At 37.4% G+C, this 21,080-nt stretch overlaps 3 protein-coding genes and 1 pseudogene across 4 annotated transcripts in view; 3 read left to right on the top strand and 1 right to left on the bottom strand.

Annotated features, from left to right (window-relative positions):
- Window positions 1–21,080, top strand: part of LOC137005952 (gastrula zinc finger protein XlCGF57.1-like) — a 779,808-nt gene that overhangs the window by 147,543 nt on the left and 611,185 nt on the right. The gene's annotated exons all lie outside the window — the stretch shown is intronic.
- The window catches only part of LOC137006201 (gastrula zinc finger protein XlCGF57.1-like), a 703,714-nt gene that overhangs the window by 597,614 nt on the left and 85,020 nt on the right, over window positions 1–21,080 (bottom strand). The window lies entirely within an intron of this gene.
- On the top strand, window positions 1,519–6,256 carry LOC137014383 (putative nuclease HARBI1; annotated as a pseudogene).
- LOC137006633 (nuclear factor 7, ovary-like) lies at window positions 11,125–20,948 on the top strand. 2 transcript variants are annotated; one of them, XM_067367557.1, is made up of 6 exons: window positions 11,125–11,735; window positions 11,816–11,911; window positions 12,099–12,332; window positions 12,410–12,432; window positions 16,188–16,306; window positions 18,850–20,948. In XM_067367557.1, exons 1-6 carry the CDS (start codon window positions 11,340–11,342, stop codon window positions 19,398–19,400), a joined length of 1,419 nt encoding a protein of 472 aa, XP_067223658.1. In that variant the 5' UTR covers window positions 11,125–11,339; the 3' UTR covers window positions 19,401–20,948. The 2 variants fall into 2 exon arrangements, with proteins under 2 accessions (XP_067223658.1, XP_067223667.1); XM_067367566.1 differs by having other exon boundaries at window positions 11,432–11,730.

Raw genomic sequence — 21,080 nt, 5'->3', positions numbered from 1 at the left:
GAGGCTCCTCTTTAGCATTCGGAGAACACGTAAATGGAACAGACTAGCAAGTGCACGTCATTGCATCATTACGTCAGTGAAAAGGTCCGATTTCGGCGCTAAAAACTGGAAGTGCAAACGGTTTGGTTGCTGTACAGTATTTTTTCCGATATGGAAATGGAGATAGTGAGGCAGCATCGGCGTCAGGATCGCAGGAGGAGAATTTTAATTTGTCGCCACCTCTGCCGTCAAAGACGTGGGATGGTAAGTAACGTTAACGCTCTTATAATTCATTTAAAAATAATTACATCCTCCATTATGTTATGGGTCAAATTGACCCGCACTGTTTAAACATACTTGAATCAATATGATTAAAATGGAGTTTATTGATTTAAAAATGATTATATTGCCTGAGTGAACAGAACTATGTCCATAGCAACGCTCTGTTTTTCATGGCAACGGTGTGTTATACTTGCAGTGGTCTGTTATCTAGAAATAACAGACCGGAATTCAACCAAGCCATGTAATAATATTTCATATTTAAAATATATATATAATTTAAGAACTATTTGTTAAAGACTTGTCCTATCTCACAAACAAGATTTTTTTTAATTTCCCCAACTAGGCTTTTTTTTTTACCCTATTGAGCGAAATTATCCCTTCAGTCTTTCTCTCCACATTTTGGACATTATGTATGTGTGTGCTTTCGCATATGTATTTATTGCATTGTTTTACTGTCTTGTCGAGATGAGCAGAGCTGGCATCTTTTCCATTGACGCTTTATTTTGAAAAAATAAATTGACAGATTGTCAAATTGACCCACAACATAATAGGAGTGTTAAGCTTATTGACTGGTAATATTCTAGCTGTTAAAACACATGCAATGGTACAAAACAAAAAAAGCCTAGGCTATATGAAGTAAAAATTACAAGGTGAATCACCAATAAATGGGAACAACTTTAAATCCCCCCTCTGCAAATCAGTTGAGCCGATATGTTTAATAGTTTAACAAACATTAAATAAATGGCAAAACTGAAATTATACTTAAACCTTCCTCTCTTCTACATGTTGTACAGGCTCGGTTGTCTGGCTATCACCAGACCAAGCTCAATTTAATATTGAACATTGGTCTGGGGAGTTTGCTATGTATTTCCTACTGCACAAGAGGCGTGATCAACGAGCATTATTCACGCAATTGGATAGTCCTTCAACCAATCAGATCAACAATCCGGGTGACGTACTTTTGAAGAGCAATGCGAAAACTCCAGACAGGTTTAGTTTGTATTGGTTTGTAGCATTGATCAGCGGTTTGCAGAAGCAGCAATAGCATCGAGCGATTTTTGCAGGTTGTGCAAAAAAACATGAAAGTGAGTGATATTTACACCCAGTCGAGCGATTTGTTTGCTAAAAACCAAAGAAGTCATTCAGCATCGTTGAGAGGTTAAAAGGAATTGGATTGACGGTCGTGCGAGAGACGTCATCGTGTTATACCCGCCCAGAACCATAGAAAGAGCTCTGTACCCGCCAATAGCGAGCAAGATGGATAAGCCAGTCTGTGAAAGTGTAACAGAAGTAGTAGAAATGAATGGACGGGTTTCCAGACTGAGTTGCCGGGCGAAATCAAATCGCCAGCAGATCAGGCTGGGTTTACCCAGTCTACAGGCTCGGCACTACTGTGCCATCAATTCCACAGTGCCAGTACTGTAGCGGTACTACGGAGGGGAGGACACTCGGCCAGACTTCAGGCTGGGCAGAGAGGCCATGCAGCAGCTGATGGTGGCCCTGAAGACTGACAGGCAGCACGGATGGGGCCCGACCCTGGAGACACTCGTGTTCCTGTTCTGGCTGGCAACCGGTTCAGCCTACAGAGTTGTCTCCAGGGTCTTTAGCATGCCTCTTCCCACAGTGCACAGAGTTGTCCACAAGATGGTGGATGAGGTGGTGGCTGTGCTACCCCAATTTGTGCACTTCCCTCGCACACAGGAGGAGCTCCAAGTGGTTGGGGATGGTTTTGCTCGCTTGGCTAATCACCAAGCATTTGGCAAGGCAGCAGGGGCAGTAGACGGCTGCCACATAAGAATAAAATGTCCCGGCGGCCCTGATGGCCACGATTACAACAACAGAAAGCTCTTCCCTTCAGTGGTGCTCCAGGCAGTCTGTGACCATCAGGGCCGCTTTATTGACATCTTTGTGGGTTACCCAGGAAGTGTGCATGATGCACGCATCCTCAAGCACAGCCCCATCTACACTAGGGGGACTTACCCTCCGCCTGGGTATTTTCTCCTAGCTGACGGTGGCTACCCATGTCTACAGGAACCCCTGGCCCTTATCACACCATATAAGAGGCCAGTGAGAGGCATGGCAGAGCAAAGGTTCAACTACCATCTTTCCAAAGGTCGCACAATCATTAGGGGCCAAGCCCCGAAGGGGCTGTAGCCCCTATTGTAATTGTACGTTTTCCCTTTTATTATTATTATTCTTCCTCCCGAATGGGAGTCTATGGCAGCCCTATCAACGGAACATGAGAAAATGATGAAATTTGGCACAGTTGTAGAGATGCTCATGAATAGTGATTGGACCAAATTTGGAGTCTCTAGAACCAACTCTATAGCGCCACCACCAGTTCAAAATTTCAACATTCTAACGGTTTTAACATTTGAACTGTTTGTCATAGAAAAATTAAATTTAGTTCATCTGATTCGTCTCTTCATGCTGATGCTATTCAACTTCTTACATTAAGTCTCCACCCATTACAGTAGCGGCCATTTTGAAAAGTACAGTATTTGTTTTTTTCGCTTCTCCTCCTTCAAAATTTGTCCAATTTTGTCCAATCTTTGATCAGATTATCTTTGGACTGAGCCGCACAGAAATGACTGAACAGATTTTTTTTATTCATCTTTGTTCAAAGGTTATGATGTCACGAAGTTAACGAGGTCGACCCGAAATTAGTATAGAGGCTGTATCTCGGCCAAACTTTGAGCAATCGAAACAAAAATTGGTACGCTTCATCAGAACCATGGTCTGAGGGTCTATGCCAAACTTGGGAACAGCGCCACCTACAGGTCATGAGATATGAAAAATGGCTATTTTGGCCAATAACTTTTGAACAGTTTGTCAGAAATCAAGATCTTGGTGTCTATGGATTCCTTGGATCATGCCGAATCCGACGATACCGATTCTGTCAATATTGGATGTATCACGTGTCCGCCATTTTGAATTTTGTCATAAATTGCGATATCTTTTAAACAATTTGACATATCTTCACAAAAATTGGTATGTATGACCTTTAGAAGGTCGTGAAGGTACCTGAGAAGTTTCAGCACAGCGCCACCTACTGTTCCACAGATGTAATGATTATTTCAAAAACGCTTATAACTTTTGAAAACACTGTCCAAAATGTGTATGCTTCATGTCATTTTATTCCCTGGCTTATGCCGATTCCGACAATGTATCATTTGCCATTTTCCTTAAATGTACCTGTCTGCCATATTGAAGTAAATGAAAAACAGTTTTTTCGCTACTCCTCCTACAAATTTTGGTCAATTTTGTCCAAAATCAGCTCAGATGATCTTTGGACCGAGCCGCACAGAAATGACTGAACAGATTTTTGATATTCACTACCATTTCCGAGATATTCATCTCTGAATGTGACCTTGCTTGTGTTTGTTGTCTTATGCTAGTTAGCTTAGCACAGTAATTGCTTAGCATGCTAAACTATTGCTATTCTTTCTAATGTGGTCTTCAGTCAACAGGTTAACCAAAACTTAGTTGGCATTAAATAACTTTGCATACTAATATGGTTAACATGCTATGAAGCTTTTTTTTTTGTGAACTCTTTCTCACACTGAAACCTCTGCTTAGCATACTGATGAACTTGCATGGCTGATTAGCTCAATGTGTTACGCCACGGATCCCGAATGCTCTGCATCGTGGGTTCGAAACTCAGTGTGACATATGCCCAGACCGCATGAGGTACTGTGGCAGGAAAAGATGCAGAACTTGTGTCTGTTCTAGGCATTCTGCCTAAAACTGGTCTAATCTGAAGCTATCACATGCAATTCCTTTATGTCCAAATTCGTAGTTATTCTTCTTCCCCCTGTATGGTAATCAATGAACCATAAGAAGGAAAATTATCAAATTTGGCATGCTTGTAGTGATAGTAATTAAAAGTAATTTGACCAACTTTGGAGTATCTAGGACTAAGTCTATAGCGCCACCACCAGTTCAAATATTCACTTTTGTAAAGGTTATAACTTTTGAACCCTTTGTTCCAGAAAAATGAATGTCAATACAACTGATTCCTCTCTTCATACTGATCACATTCAATATCTTACATTAAGACTCCACCCAGTACAGTAGTGGCCATTTTGAAAAGTACAGTATTCCATTTTTTCACTACTCCTCCTACAATTTTTGTCCAATTTTGTCCAAAATCAGCTCAGGTGATCTTTGGACCGAGCCGCATAGAAATGACTGAACGGATTTTTGATATTCGCTACCATTCCCAAGATATTCATCTCTGAATGTGACCTTGCTTGTGTTTGTTGTCTTATGCTAGTTAGCTTAGCATGCTAATTGCTTAGCATGCTTACCAGTTGTCATTCTCTTTAATGTGGCTCTTCAGCTATCAAGTTAACCATGAGCTTCATTAGCATTAAGTTAGCTTAGCATGCTAATATGGTTAGCATGCTAAGTAATGCTTTTTTGTAAATTCTTTCTTACACTAAAAGTTCTCTTCCACAGATTGTTGAATGTGCATCCTCAAGTAGCTCAATGTGTAAAGCCAGTTACCTGATGAGCTCTGCACCCCAAGATAGTGGGTTCGAATCCCAGGTGGAGCGGTTTTCTGAAATAGTGTGTTTTGATTCCTTTACTGCCTCTTGGATTAGAAATAATGCTTTTTGTTTCATGCTGTGTTCATTTTCATCTAAGCTTATGTACATAAGTTCTGAGTTCATTTTCGCCCGTAATTCTGAACCAGCTGTTTCATGTTTGTTCATTTTCTGCTGTTTTTCCTCTTCCTGCTCTGTATTGCGCTACAGCATGATGAGCTGCAGAATGATCTAAAGTAGTTATTAAATATAACATTCAGTGCAGTTTTATAAAAATTCTTCATTTTGAGTTCATTTTCACATGAACTAATGAACTTCGGCAGGTGTGGAAACATTCACTTGCACAGTGGTGCAATGAGATGAGGAATGGACACTGGACTCGGAGGTCGTGGATTCGAATCTTGTGTGGGGTTCCTTTATACAATTGTGTGTAATGAGTCATTTTGATACCTTTTTTATCCAAATAAGGATTGTGCTAATCTTTATTCCTCTTCAATGAGATACAAGTATTTTAGTTCATTCCGTGTTCGTTCTCTGAACTTCTATTGATTTTCATTTCATTTCCACCTGTCCTTCTGAACCAGATGTTTTGCATGTACATTCAATTTCTGCTGTTTTTGCTCTTCCTGCTCCGTATTGCGCTACTGCCCCTACTGGGGCTTGGCCCCGAATTGCTGCTTGCAGCTATATTTGAGCGTGCATTTGGATTGATGAAAACCCGCTTCAGGTGCATCTTTTTAGAAGCACTTGAAGTACATACACTGTTTGTCCCTAAGGTAATAAATCATTGCAATACTTCTGTAGTGGATTTCTTAATCAAATTATAGTATCCTACTCAAAATAACAGTTAATGCTTAACAACTTCTAAAGTCACACTATCTTCTGTGTTCATGTTTTTTCACATCTCAACAGTCTTGTATCCTTTTGGTCTGCCTTGTGCACAGGTGGTGACGGCGTGTGTAATTTTGCACAACATTTGTGTTGGTGTCGGCGATGTGCTGGAAGATGTTGTGGAGGAGGACAACCAGCCACCTGGGGAGCTTGATGGTGGGGAGAGCCGGAGTGGAGCTGCTTGGCGGGCTGCGCTGACCAACGAGGTGTCTGCACTCCACGAGGCACCTCTTGACCATGACTATTTTTGCCAGGTGAATAATTAAGTGTGGACTATGACCTGCTGTGCTTACATCCAAGTACATACAACACCACCATTGGTAAACACCCATACAGTCAAGAAGGTAAATGAAATATGCTTAATGTACCAGTGATGTACTGTATTATGGTCTTATCTGACCATAAAAGTACATTAAGTATATTTTATTTACCTTCAGTGATACAATATTAAATATACTGCAGAATCAGTATATTAGAATCAATTATCATCTTACATGACAGATTGGATTACCACTGGACTAACCTAAACTTTCTTCTTCTGTCTGCAGCCTTGAAGCAACAACAGCAGCACCGGTGATGCTGTAGGCAGTGTGGCTGATGGCCACTTGTGTTCTTCTCGTCTTTTTGTATATAGTTGTAAATGTTTAAAAGTTGTTGTATATAGTTGTAGATGTGAGAATGTTGTTTAAATGAATTTGCTGATTCATGTATATAGTTGTCAATATAGAAATGTTTAAATTGAATGTAACAAAGATGAAATTAATGCTTTTTGTAGAGCTTGGAATACCAATTCACAAAACGTTGTAAACAAGGGTGAAGATATTGTTCAAGACATTGTTTTGTTTTTCTACTGCGGTCTAAAGAACAATGTTTTTAAAAAATGGATATACAGTTTATATTAAATAATTAAGGGGCAAAGACAAAACCAGTTAAATTTAATTGACTTTATTTTTCCGCCAACCTCTCCAACAGCAAAAAAAAGCGGTTTGCCCTCTCTCTGGCCTCTGCTTCCCTTCTCTCATCTGCCTCCCTCTGGTATTTAATATCCTCCTTTAGAAACTGTAGGATTGGATCCTCTCGCTCCCTTCTCCTCTTCTTTCCTCTGTGCCCTGCTCTCTCTTTGCTCCTGTCTCTCACTGTCTCCTCTTCCTCATCCTCACCTCTCCCTTCATCTACCTCTTGTGCAGTGCTTGGCCCTGGTTTTTCCTCTTGGATCGAGGCAATAAGGCAAGGGGGAGAGACTGCTGCAGACTGCCCTAATGCCTCGTCCATGAGGGCAAACCAGGGCCAATTTGCTGCGGTCGCCTTGCCATCCTCTGTCCCTTGACCTGTGGCAGGACACTTACATTCCTAAACAGTGAAGATAAAAATGTGATGATGTACACTACCGTTCAAAGGTTTGGGGTCAGTACGATTTTAAATGTTTTAAAAAAAATTCTCTTCAGCTAACCATGGCTGCGCTTATTTGATTAAAAATACTACAAAAATCAGTTATAGTATTAAATATTATTCCAGTGTAAATCAGCTGTTTTCTATGTCAATATACAGTAAAGTGTAATTTATTCCTGTGATCAAAGCTGAATTTTCAGCATCACCAGTCTTCAGTGTCACATGATCCAGAAACATTTATTATTATCAATGTTGAAAACAATCGTTAGTCTGTCAGTTGTACAGTTTTTTTCAGGATTCTTTGATGAATAGGAAGTTCATAAGAACAGCATTTGTTTTAAATAGAATCTTTTGTAACATTATAAATGTCTTTACTGTCACTTTCGATCAAATTAATTATTCCTAAATAAATAAAAGTAATTCTTTCCTCCAAAAAATAAAAATAAAATTCTCACTGACCCCAAACTTTTGAACGGTAGTGTATTAGTACTATTGTATACTACACTGCATATATTTGCTGGAAGTTTACATTCAAGGCTTACTTCAAAAATCACAAGTTACATTAAAATGTGGAAAAACAATTATTTCCATACTTGTCTCCCACCTTGTACTTGGTTTTTAAATGTCCCACTTTTTTTTGCCTGTGCGTGGGAAACCCTCCCTTCCAGCCCCATCTTCTCCAAAATAAGCCTATGTGAATGATGGGAGGGAGAAATAAAAAGAAGATTACACAGCTATCACTTCTGAACATTAAATATTTTGCTTCTTACCGATATCCATTCGCCGCGGTGTCTCTCCCCCCGGTAAACAGCTGCTTGTTTTCGACACGGAGGCGTTTGTTCCTTGGTCCCTGTTAAAAAAGACGAGAAAGCTATGAATAACTCTGTGAATGGTATAATGATATAATATTAACGTTAAATTACTTTGGACAACTTAACTAGTTATTTATAAAAGAAATGCCGGTGACGGCAACCAAGCTAACAATTGTTAAATGACGGTCCGGTTCAGTTAGCCATCAAGAACGTAATTTGTATTTGTATAATTTATAATATAAATACCGTAGTAATTTGTACTGGCATTTAAACGTTAAACATTATTTATCTGACATATTTACTACAGTTATAACAAATGTTTGGTAACGTAATTATACTTACATTTGAAAGAATATTGCGCGCTAACGTCCGACATTTTCTTTTTAATTTTTTGAACAAGCTGCGCGCATAGGATTGTGGGTGATTTGAGAGCGCGAAGAGCGCGAAAGATACACATATGCATCCTTTTTCTGTGTATGTGATATTTTTCGAACGAAGGACTCAGTCCTTGTTTGAAATCCCGAGGATCCTCGACATTGGAACAGTCCTTCGACGGATGTCGATGATGTAGCATCCTCGAAATTCTGGTTTCCGAGGATCCTTCCTTGACATTGAGAAACACCTCGAGTCAACACAGAGCTCGGCGAACGATTCCCTTTAGTGACGTAAAATGACGTGACGCTGAAAAAAAAGCGTTTTTTACAGAGACCGTCACTTTATCTACTAAATTCATGCCCTTATGTCTCGCAAAACATTTTTAAACCCTGCAGTATCCTTTTATATGGTATTTTTGTACAAGGTTATATATTCATCTCGATAAAAAAGGTTTAACCTGCAATATGCACTTTAAAACAACATCAACAAATGATTTTATATTCTTTGATCCTGACCTTTACACTTTAAGTTGATAAAAGTGAGTAAAGAAGAGGCAGCAACTCCGTTCCTCTAAAAAGCAACCACCACTCAGATGGTAGGGGAGAGAGAGAGGGAGAGAGGGATGGAGAGAGATTGAGAGAGAGAATTGAATTGAATTTGAATTTCAACACACCTTTATTACAATTTTCGACATTATACAATCAATTCATACTACATATACACAAAACTCATTTTAAAAAACAAAACAAAATAAACACCCAAAAATTAGAAAATTGTAAACTCTAAATCCCCGTCGCTAATTTCACACAGAGCCCTTTTGTAACACCAAATCATTTCAAACTGCATAAGATCTCCCATAGCTTTATAGTACCAAAAATCAACCAGAATCCTAGACTTCACTAAGTTAAAAAACCCAGTTTGTAGGTTACCATTTAAATTCTGTTCAATCTTAATTTTCCTGGTATCATAAATTGCCATTTTTGCTTGGCCTAAAAGGAAATTTAACAATTGGCAACAGATGTTTCTGAGTATATTTAAAACCACAAATAAACACTTCCAATGAAAAGATCTCATCAAACCGATTAAACAAACCCCCTAGAACTTGAAAAAGTGAATTGAGCCTATTACAAAAAACAAAGGCATGATAAACAAGACAATAAACAATACAAATAAGACAATATACAAGACAAATGTGGCTCTTAAAAGTGCTGTTTTTTGATGTAATGAGGTGCTGATTTTTTTTTTTTTTAAAGGACAGGGAAAAAATTGAGGAACCTGCAGAGAAAGAGAAGAACAAATAAAAAGAGAATAGATCACCAAACTACATATTATACAATATGAATAACTACTAGGCTAAGAAGTTAAGTAAAAGCTGCTCTTGTTCATTCATGCAATCACAATATCATAAAAAATGAATGATTTTAAAAAGAAGTCATTGTGTGAGCAAGGGTTTTATCATGATATTTTGAACACATCCTGGTTCTGCCTTAATTCAAATGGATAAACAAACAGGAATAACATGATCAGGGTGCTTGTATAAACTTGGTCACACACAGTGACGTGTTGCACAAAATTGCGCCAAAATATCAATCATAATGAAAAAGTACAGTTTCAATATTTTTTACCCTTGCTAAAAAATTTAAAGGGGTAAGCATCAATATCTAAGTGAAGAAAACACGGGTATATGTAGCCATTACGTTTAAACACATCACTTCCCAGAATACATCCATCTCTTTGCCAAAGGATATGTCCATATAAGACTTCTGCAGTAGACTATTTATCACAACTTCATAATCAGTATTGAGATGAAAGTTCTATAAAAGTAGGCTATTCTTTTTGGCGCAAAAAAAAAAATTAAAATAAAAAGTTGTAGGCTCACTAAGCCATAGCAAATTAAAAAACCATCGACAATTATAAAATATCCCACATAAATTAATTCATTTCTTAAGCCTACAGCAAATATGCAGTCCTGCAATTATGTCGTTTTAATATAACCCAAAATTATATTAAAAAGAGAAAAAAGTCGTGATACCGATTTAGACAAGGGTTTCTGCCCCACGAAAATGTATGGCGACCCCGCACCAATGAATGACTCTAACGGTATATGCGCTGCACGCTACACAATTTGCAGCATAAAATCAATCGCCTGAAACCTACTTTCCAGCGCAGGCGACCGCTGGATGGATAACCCCACTTCGTCAAAATTCAAAGATGAGGGATTTGCACTCAAATCTATTAGACGACCTTCTACGTTGTCAAGCGACGAATATGGGTACCTTCAACGTCGGGTTATGGACGTGAGGGGGAAATGACCAAACGGCAGTATGTGACGAATAGGGGTGAGACCGTGTTGTGCTTTACACTGACTTTAACAAGGCAAACATCTTGGGATCTGCCAGTAAGAAACTTACTGTATCAAGTTGCACAGTAGGTTATGCAGCTTTGTATTGAGGGCATGATAGTGTAAAATATCTAACTGCATTCAATAAAAGGTAATACTTAAAAAAAAAAAAAAAGGACTAATGTCCTTATTTTCCAAGTGGGTGAGAATTTTGTGAATGATGAATGAAACTGCATCCTCTGTGGATCTGTTTGTCCTGTTCACAAACTGTAGTAGATCAGAGGAGTTTGCTTTGGTGCTCATGATGAGTTTCTTAATAAGGCTCTTGAAACACTTCATGAGAACCGCTGATCTGCACTCACTAACGCAAGAGATTGTGTCTTTCTGGAAACAGGGATGATAGTGGTGGACTTGAAACGGAAAGGAACTGCAGACAGGGTGAAGTAAAGATTGCAGAAACACACACACACATGATCAGAAACCACACTCTTACAACACTTACCAGGAAGAGGTTATTTCTCCTTTCTGTTTTACTGACTTTCTCTTGAAAAAAGCAGTAAAAAAAAAAAGTGGTCAATGAAGAACGAAGAGGAAAAGCTTTCAAGAAGGATTTTTATGTTTGGTTCTGAAAAGATGGCATATATTTGTGATTCTCATGGCTTTTCATTTTTGAGACCTTGATTCAGAAAGTAAAGTTTACATTGCTGGAGCTCAGAGAAAATGGCTTCACTATCTGAAGACGATTTATCTTGTTCCATGTGTCATGAAATCTTCAAGGACCCAGTTATTTTATCCTGCAGTCACAGTGTCTGTAAAGAGTGTCTTCAACAGTTCTGGAGAACCAAGGAAACTCAGGAGTGTCCCGTCTGCAAGAGAAGATCCTCAAGAGATGATCCTCCGATTAATCTGGCGTTAAAAAACTTAAGCAAGTCATTCCTGAAGGAGAGAAATGAGAGGCGTTCATCGGGATCAGAGGAGATCTGCAGTTTACACAGAACGAAATTCAAATTCTTCTGTCTGGAGGACAAACAGCCTGTGTGTGTCGTGTGCAGAGATTCACACACACACGCCTATCACACATTCAGACCCATCGGTGAAGTGGTTTCATCATGTAAGGTAAGACGGATTTACACTTATGTATTATCTACACGATCATATCACAGAAAGATCTTATAGATTTCCACTTTAAATTCTAGGAGGAGCTCAATACAGCACTGAAGTCCTTACAAGAGAAACTTCAACACAATGAGAACAATAGAGAAGAGTTTGAGAATACAGTTCAACACATCAAGGTGAGAGCTGATTCTTTTGACATATTTTATACTGACATAATTACATTTCTTTATTGATACACAATATATATTCACACACAATCATACTCCTTCGCATATGTGCGTAATGGTTGTGTCGAAAGGTAGGCTATACCGTGTTACAAGAGACTTAGCCCTAACCTTTGAACTGAATGTGATCTGATTTCAGTCTCAAGCTGAGCACACAGAGCGTCAGATTAAACAGCAGTTTGAGAAGCTTCATCAGTTTCTCAGAGATGAAGAAGAAGCTACAATCACTGCTCTGAGGGAGGAAGAGGAGCAGAAGAAGCAGATGATGAAGGAGAAGCTGGAGGAGATGAACCGACACATCTCAGCTCTTTCACACACAATCAAAGACATGGAGGAGATGATGAAAGCCGGTGACAATGTCTGCTTTCTGAAGGTCTGATTTCAGATCATTGTTTGATCATTGGTTCATTGATTGAGTTCTTGATGATAAATGGTGTGTTTGTTCTGCAGGAGTTTCCAGTCTCAATGGAAAGGTGAGTGATCTGCTCCTGTCTCTGGTCTCTCTGGTTCTGATCCAAAGCCACTGCAGTTCTGCACATCAAAATCATCAGTGTTACATATATACTACTAGGTGTATATATGGGCCTGTTTACACTTGGTCCCTTCATGCGTTTTCTCTATTTCGGATTGCTATCCAATCATGAAAAGTTCAGGTGGAAATGCCCTCTGAAACTTTCAAGACAGAATTAAATCTGACCACTCAAACCACTTCTGGTGGTGGTGTGAGACACATTCCAGACAAAGCTGGACAAGCGTAAATGTATCTGGTTGTTGAAACCACATCCATTTTAACAAATCAGATATAGCCATCTGATCAGTAAAAACTTGTTAAAGGTCCCCTAGAACCCTTTTTCACAAGATGTAATATAAGTCTAAGGTGTCCCCTGAATGTGTCTGTGAAGTTTCAACTCAAAATACCCCATAGAGTTTTTATTATTCAATTTTTAACTGCCTATTTTGGGGCATCATTAACTATACACCGATTCAGGCTGCGGCCCCTTTAATTGCTTGCGCTCCCCGCCCACGGAGCTCGCGCACAGCTCAAGTTCACACAGCTAATATAACCCTCAAAATGGATCTTTACAAAATGTTCGTCATGCATACTGCATGCATGCGTCGGATTATGTGAGTATTGTATTTATTTGGATGTTTACATTTGATTCTGAATGAGTTTGATAGTGCTCCGTGGCTAAAGCTAACATTACACACTGTTGGAGAGATTTATGAAGAATGAAGTTGTGTTTATGAATTATACAGACCGCAAGTGTTTAAAAATGAAAATAGCGACGGCTCTTGTCTCCGTGAATACAGTAAGAAACGATGGTAACTTTAACCACATTTAACAGTACATTAGCAACATGCTAACAAAACATTCAGAAAGACAATTTACAAATATCACTAAAAATATCATGTTATCATGGATCATGTCAGTTATTATTGCTCCATCTGCCATTTTTCGCTATTGTTCTTGCTTGCTTACCTAGTCTGATGATTTATATAAGAAGGAGGAAACAATGGAGTTTGAGACTCACTGTATGTCATTTCCATGTACTGAACTCTTGTTATTTGACTATGCCAAGATAAATTCAATTTTGAATTCTAGGGCACCTTTAATTATTTTCCTGCCTTTGCAACATTGTAACAAAAAACATAAATTAGACCACTTTCAACTTCAAGACAAATGTTAAAAGTGATTTAAAGTGTTAGTTCACCCATAAATGAAATTTCTGTCATTAGGTTTTCACTCTCATGTCGTTCCACACCTGTAAAACCTTAATTCGTCTTTTGAACACAAATTAAAGATATTTTTGATGAAATCCAAGTGGTTTCTTAACCACACAGACAGCAATGTCATTGCCCCTTTCAAGGCCCAGAAAGGTAGTAAAGACATGTGACTACAGTGGTTTAACCTTAAATGGGTGGTTCAATGCGATTTCACTTTTTTTAACTTTAGTTAGTGTGTAATGTTGCTGTTTGAGCATAAACAGTATCTGCAAAGTTACTGCGCTGAAAGTTCATTGCAAACGGAGATATTGTCTTTTAAAGAATTCTCTGTTTAAGCAGAGCTATGCATGCTATACAAGCTTAACATGCTATAAAAAATTATCTGTACTTTGAGCTAAAACTTCACATACACACTGACGACAGGGACTTATTTTACATATTGTAAAAGTTGCATTATACCACCATGCTGCTCCTGAACCAGCATAGGACCAGCATAAACCAGCTTCAAAACCTACCTTACCAGCATATGTTGTTTTTTTTTAGCAGCAGATGCGCAAATATGTTTACTACACATCCTGAAGCACTCAGTGTTTTTTCAAGCATCTGCCATCTCACTTCATGACAACGGCTTTTTGTTAATTAATTTAAATGTAATCCAGAAAAATTAAAACAGAAAAAAGAATTTGGTAAAAAAATAAAACTGAATTTGAGGAAAAATGCAAAGTATTTCATAGAGCCCTACATATTGAATTGCATAGCATCATATCGCATCGGCCTCAGTTATGGAGATGCACATCCCTACTTGGCATTAATATGCGATCACCGTGCTCTGATCAAGCAGATCGGATCATTAGCGGATCAATATTCGTTCACATTAAGTGGCCTCTGTGTCTGGATAACCGATTGTATTTCTGTTTCCCGCACAATATTTAAGTTAGGCGTGTTTAAAAGGCAGACGCTTCAAATGGCCTCATAGTGTAAAACAACTTTCACTTTAGCCTCTATCAGTGCAGTGCAAGTACAACTGATCACAAATAGAGTACTTAATCTAGGCTACCAGTTTAAGTTTCCCAACATTCATTTTGTATGATGAAAAGATATAATTATTCCAACACATTTCAAGATTGAAAGGAGACTGCAAGCATTTATAGTATTTGTGTAATAGCCTATGTAGAAAAAAGCAGTATCCGAACACTTTGTATTAAAGAAATAAAAGAATGCACAACATATTAAAGAGCATTAATTAGAACTAAACAAGTGTAGGCTATACGACACCAGATAAGAGTAAAGATGATACAAATTAAACAATGTCCTATTACTTTCACTCACTTAGGCTTTACTTTCCAATCTCCAGTCTTAGATCAAATTAAGTTTTTTAAATTAAAAAAAATACTTCCAGAGTTGATCATACAAAATAACTGGGTTAATCACATCATCTAGGTTTAAGGTTACAGTGTGCAGTGACTTTAATGGGAGATTAATAAACTGAAACAATAAAAACATATGCGATCGCCTCGTTTAGATAATGTTGCACAATTAAAATGAAAAATGACACACAAGCTATCATTTATGTCTAAATAAACTGTTTTAAAGACTGACGTTTATTGCAAAGTTCAAAGAAGTTTCATTTCTTGTCAAAACTGCGTCTGTCCATTATTGATTATCCTCAATACAAGAATCAAGACATGCAGCTCAAAGAAATGGCATCCTTTACACTAATTCATTGACAAATTTGCAATTAAGGAACTTGCCTCTGTTTCCAAAAGACGGGCTGTCTCTGGTTATGGCTGAAGCAAAAGACCAAGGGCCATCATGCGACACACACCCAGGTGTCTTGTGATAAAAGGCCAAAACGCCAAAGGAGGCGGGGGTACACAACTGATGATGTGTCGTACTGGTGTAAAGAGACAGTCTTTTAATGTTTTTCCCCCTTGTTTCGTTTATCTTGAGATTGTAACACATAGTGCTATCAAGCAAATCAGTTGTATATCTAAACTGTAATTTAACAAGCAGGTTCATCACTATTTGAAACTAATTGATTTAATTAACTGCATAAACAATTCAACATTCAGCACTACAAAGTGTAGATCCTACACAGCTTTCCTTAGGGTGCGTTCACACTTGGCATGTTTGGTTTGATTAAAACGAACCCTGGTGCGATTTGCACATTTACCTCAGCAAACAGCATTGTTTTGGATGTTCAGCAAACTCCGTCTCAAAATAGGCAATATGTCATAAAATATGACCAATCACGTTGTGAATGTATCCCTCTGCCTTAAGGTTTGGTATCTTTTGGTTCGGTGATAAAATTGCCAATCTGAACGACTAAATTATTTTTTTCTTCTTTGGTCCGGACCAAATGAACCAAATGAACCAAACTACAAGTGTGAACGCACTCTTAATATAAGTTTGTACACCTGTGGGTGAGACTCATGTATATATATACCCGGGGTGTTAATTTAACACTGGTGATTTTGCTGTGTGATGTCTGATGTTCTTCCAGAGTCCAGAGCTCACAGCCGGATCCACAGATGGCTCCTGGAGCTTTGATTCATGTGCCACATTATTTGGGCAACCTGCCGTTCAGAGTCTGGAAGAAGATGCAGGACATCGTCCAAAACAGTGAGTCTGGAGAAGATCAGTGCTGGAAATCATGTGTGGGTGGACAGGCTTTTCATGACACAAAAGATCTATATTTCAGTTTGTAGTAAGGGAAGATCAATACAGTTCTGAGGCCGTATTCACAAAACATTTTATCTTGCCACTTAGAGGTCTCCTAAATAGCAGTAAAAGTTCTTAGGTAAGAGTTTCCTCTTAATACCCATTCACAAAACTGCTGAGACCAGCTTTTACTAAGAAACAGAGAGAAGTCTTAGGCTAAGAGAAAGGGCGGGGTTGACCTCATTACTATAGATGATGTCATCAAGCTTACTAACTATGCTCACCGTGATTAGTTGAAGGGGGGGGGGTCTTTGTCAGTGATTTAATCATAGAAATATTGCAGAATGAGGTATCATGTAGCCATATTCCAGTAAAGACTTTAACACTCTGAGGTCTGAGGTATCGCCGGCGATACCACTGCGGTTTTTTTCTTACCGGTGTGAAAGAGACTCAAAATACTCCATTAATGTTGCACATACAATTAAGAGTTATACACCATTTCAAACTGTGGAATATCTTCTTTTATTTGTGTACACTCAGAGTAAAAACAAAATGTTGTGCTTTTTGTAAAATAAAGAAAGCTAACATGATGTGTGATCTCTCGTCTCCCTCTGAACGAAGTCCAATCTAATAGTTCTCAGAAAATGAACTGTAACTTAGTGAATACTAATCACAAAAAAATTAGACTTGTGTCTAAAGAAACGTTGAAATGTCAGGTTTTAAATCGTGTAAGTCAAATCGAAAACAAACCTTCTGTGTTTATGTAATCTGTATAAAAAGAGAGCAATGTCAGAAGTCCGAGATTCAGCTCATTATCCGCTAATGCGGCCACGCCCACGGAGCCAGCGCTATTCAGACGCAAATTCAGAGTCAATACATGCATACATCGTCTCAATCGTGTATTTATTGTCTTGAAAAGTGTTTTGAATAGCCATAGTTAGCGATCTCTGTCCTCTGTTAGTTCAGTTCCTGGATTGTCACATGACCTGTTCTTCTTTAGATGAATTTGTGGACTAAAGGTGTACATAGCGCCCTCCGGCTGCAAGTATGAATTGAAAACACAGTATCCAGCGCTCATAGTGATGGCAATAAATATTGAATAAATATTACTCCTCTGTATAGAAAATTGACAAACATATGAGAATCCATCAATATTTCTCCAAATGTGCATGCTTTTAAACTAAAAGCCTATATGAAATGCCATAGAGGTAACATAATTGTTCAGACACTTTGCATCACAGAAATGCATTCTATTTTAAAGAATATAATAGAATACCATTATTTTAAATTGTAATAATATTTCACAGCATTGCTGTTTTTCTGTATGTTTGATTTACACCATGATGAGCTTGAAACATGATCACAGAGGTTTTTTTCACAGCCTACCTGACTGAAAGAGCTCATTATTATGCAAGTCATTTCAGGTCATTATTATGTGATTCTTTTGTCTTCTGTGCAGAACGACCCATTATTCATGATGATTAACGCCTCCACGCATACTGTGTTTCTTGACCAAAGATGTTTTAGAAAATTTTAATCTCTCTATTGTTTTATATGAACAAGCAGGCAGAATAATTTATACATCATTTTGAAGCAAAAACTCTAATCTATAACCTCAAATAACCAGAAGTCTTGTGAACACAGATTTAATATATATTTTTTGGCTTTATTTCTTTATTGACTTAAGTTTTTTGTTTTTTCAATAACCACGTATAAACGTTATTCCTTCAAAAACACAAACATGTACATACATATTATTGTAGCCTTTTTTGTGCTGAATACAGTGTAATGACACTTTTTCCATTAATATGTTTATGAACAACTGAAAAAAGCACAAATGTCAGGGCATGTCAAAACTTCTCCAGGGCCCAAAAATCCTCAGACCTCTGAGGGTTAAAATAATGTTGCCATACTGGTTTTAAAATGCAGGTTAAGTGTCACTAATTAAATATAATATATTCATAATTTAAGTAAATTCATTACAAATTAATTCCAAAAAGTGATTACTGGTTCAAAATGACTGCTTAAAGGGATAGTTCACCCAAAATGAAAATTGTTTCATCATTTACTCACTCTCATGTTATTCCAAACCTGTATAGATTTCTTTCTTCTGAACACAAAGTAAGATATTTTGAAGAAAATTTTATTTTATGGGAAACTGAACAGTTGTGGGACACTATTGACTTAGTATTTATTGATCATAGTATTTTTTTCTACTATGGAAGTCACTGGTACCCCAAAGCAGTCTGGTTACAAAAATAAAATAAAATATCCTCCTTTGTGTTCAAAAGAAGGAAGAAATTTATATAGGTTTGGAACAACTTGAGAGTGAGTAAATGATGGCAGAATTTTCATTTTTGGGTGAACCAAATACTAAAGAGTATTGACACGGAAAATGCCTGATGTGTTTGGTCAACAGGATGAGATTCATAATATGTGGACGTTCACTGTTGGTCATTAAATGAACATCAGAATAAAAGCAGCTGTTGATTGTGTCTCATCAGCTCCAGTGATTCTGGATCCAAACACTGCCAATCCATCTCTCATCCTGTCTGATGATCTGACCAGTGTGAGACACAGCTGGGATGAACAACATCTTCCTAATAATCCAGAAAGATTTGACTTTCTCTGTGTTCTGGGTTCAGAGGGGTTTAACTCAGGAACACACTGCTGGGATGTGGAGGTTAAAGAAAGTTCATACTGGAGTCTTGGAGTAACTACAGCTTCAAACCAGAGGAAGGGATGTGATTTCTTCAACACTGATGATGTCTGGAGTGTGTGGTACCATCAGTATGGACTGACTGGGTTTTGTTTTCCTGTTAAACAGGATCTTGAGAGGGTGAGAGTTTATCTGGACTATGACGGAGGATTGGTGTCATTCTCTGATCCTGTAACTAACACACATCTATACACATTCACAACCACCTTCACCGACACTGTCTTTCCATTCTTCAATTGTGATTGGTCGTCTCATCTGAGGATCTTACCGTTCAATGGTCAGCAAATGTTACACCTACACACTGTTAAAAGTTGCGGTAAAACAACCATTCTCTGATGCCATTACATAGTGATTAAAAACAAATAAATTTAGATATTGATGAACACCTGCTGTTAACAAGCAGAATCACTGAAGGAAAGGGAAACGAGAACTGAAAAAGCACAAGAACTACATTTGACGTCCAACCACAGCCTTAGATGAAATCAAAAGACATTAAATCGCTCAATATCTCGGCAGAGGAGGATTAAACAACTCCACAAACAGCATTAATGGCTTCACTTATTGCTAAATATTTTATTTCTGTCATGCATCTGCCGAAGTTCTTATTTTTAATCACTTTGAGTTAGTATTGTTTGTTTGATTAATTATATTGATTATAATATATAAAAATCTTATTTAATTATATTAATTTGATAACTATACAATAATTTATAACAATGATTATACTAAATAACAGTCTGTGCATGCAAAGATAACATGGCTGTATAAGTTTTTTTTTAATGTTTTGACATGTTGCTTCCACATTGATTGAAAGGTGAGATATATGATTTTTTTTTTTTATTATAGAGCAGGTTATGTTCAGAAAATAAATTGCTATAGCTACTTACACACCCTGAAAGTTTCCTCCATTTTTGTAAGTTGAAGTTATCCGCCTACTTACCCTTACATAACCTGCTTTCTGAATGTAAGAAAAGAGGAAACAAAACTAGACAGCTATCTGAAAGAAATATATATTTAACCTCACGACTTGAGCAACAAGCTGAAGTGTCAAGAAATCTACAACTACAGCTTGTATTACCTGTTCAATTCAGTATATTCTCAAATGATCCAATCTTATGTCTGTGAGAGGCTTACGTGTATGTGTACATGCTAATTTATATAATAATACTCAGATGCTTACGGTCATAAGAGTAACATCATTCATTCGAATCCGTGAAGGGTGAACTAGGCTTAATATTTTTATACACTCACAATAAAAACAAAACTGCTTGTAAAATAAAGAAAACAAAAGTCATTTTTGGCTGTCTCCTTTTCCTTTCCTGTGAGCTTCTCAAAAATGAACCGAAACTCAGCATAGATATAGTTACTTGTCGCAGTTTTTGTCTTTCATTTTGTTAATCGTTTAAGTAAAATATATTTCACGCATATACACATAGGCTGTTTATTCCTCACTATTAACGCACACAAGTCCAGTACTGTAATTCTACAAAACAGTATTTTACTGTATTTTTATGGCATTTTCTAATTTTAGCCTGCTTCTGCTGTAATTAATAATACGGTACTTTACAGTAATATCTATATTGATACATTACTGCTAAATATACTATAATTTTCAAAATTACTAATAATGTTAAATATTATAATATAGAGTATATAAATCTATAGGAAGTAAAATTATAATTCTACTTCAGAATACCTGCAAATCAAAAGACAACCCAAATGTTCTTATCAAAAATGTTTTATTCAATGACTTAACTCCATTCTTAAATGGTCAATTAATTAATTAAATCAATTAAAACTATTAAAATCATTTCATTTAAAACCATTGCATGTTCAGTGCATCAGCAATTCACAGGTATTAATGGCTTTTAAAGGGATAGTTGACCCAAAAATGTGTCATCATTTACTCACCCTCAAGTTGGTCCAGACCTGTATGAATTTTTATCCTTTGGTTGAACACTAAAGATATTTTGAAGAATGTTGGTAACCAGACAGCTGACGATAGCCATTGACTTC

Source organism: Chanodichthys erythropterus, chromosome 3 (genome assembly GCF_024489055.1).
Source record: "Chanodichthys erythropterus isolate Z2021 chromosome 3, ASM2448905v1, whole genome shotgun sequence".
NCBI lineage: Eukaryota > Metazoa > Chordata > Actinopteri > Cypriniformes > Xenocyprididae > Chanodichthys > Chanodichthys erythropterus.
The sequence above is the reverse complement of the archived record's forward strand: the minus strand, read 5'-3'. Positions and strand labels throughout refer to the sequence as shown.

Bases quoted from the DNA above. Each gene is read 5' to 3' on its own strand.
- LOC137006633 (XM_067367557.1), top strand. From the start codon at position 11,340: ATGGCTTCACTATCTGAAGACGATTTATCTTGTTCCATGTGTCATGAA. The intron at 11,736-11,815 runs GTAAGACGGATT...TTTAAATTCTAG, and splicing joins AAGTGGTTTCATCATGTAAG to GAGGAGCTCAATACAGCACT. The intron at 12,433-16,187 runs GTGAGTGATCTG...ATGTTCTTCCAG, and splicing joins TTTCCAGTCTCAATGGAAAG to AGTCCAGAGCTCACAGCCGG.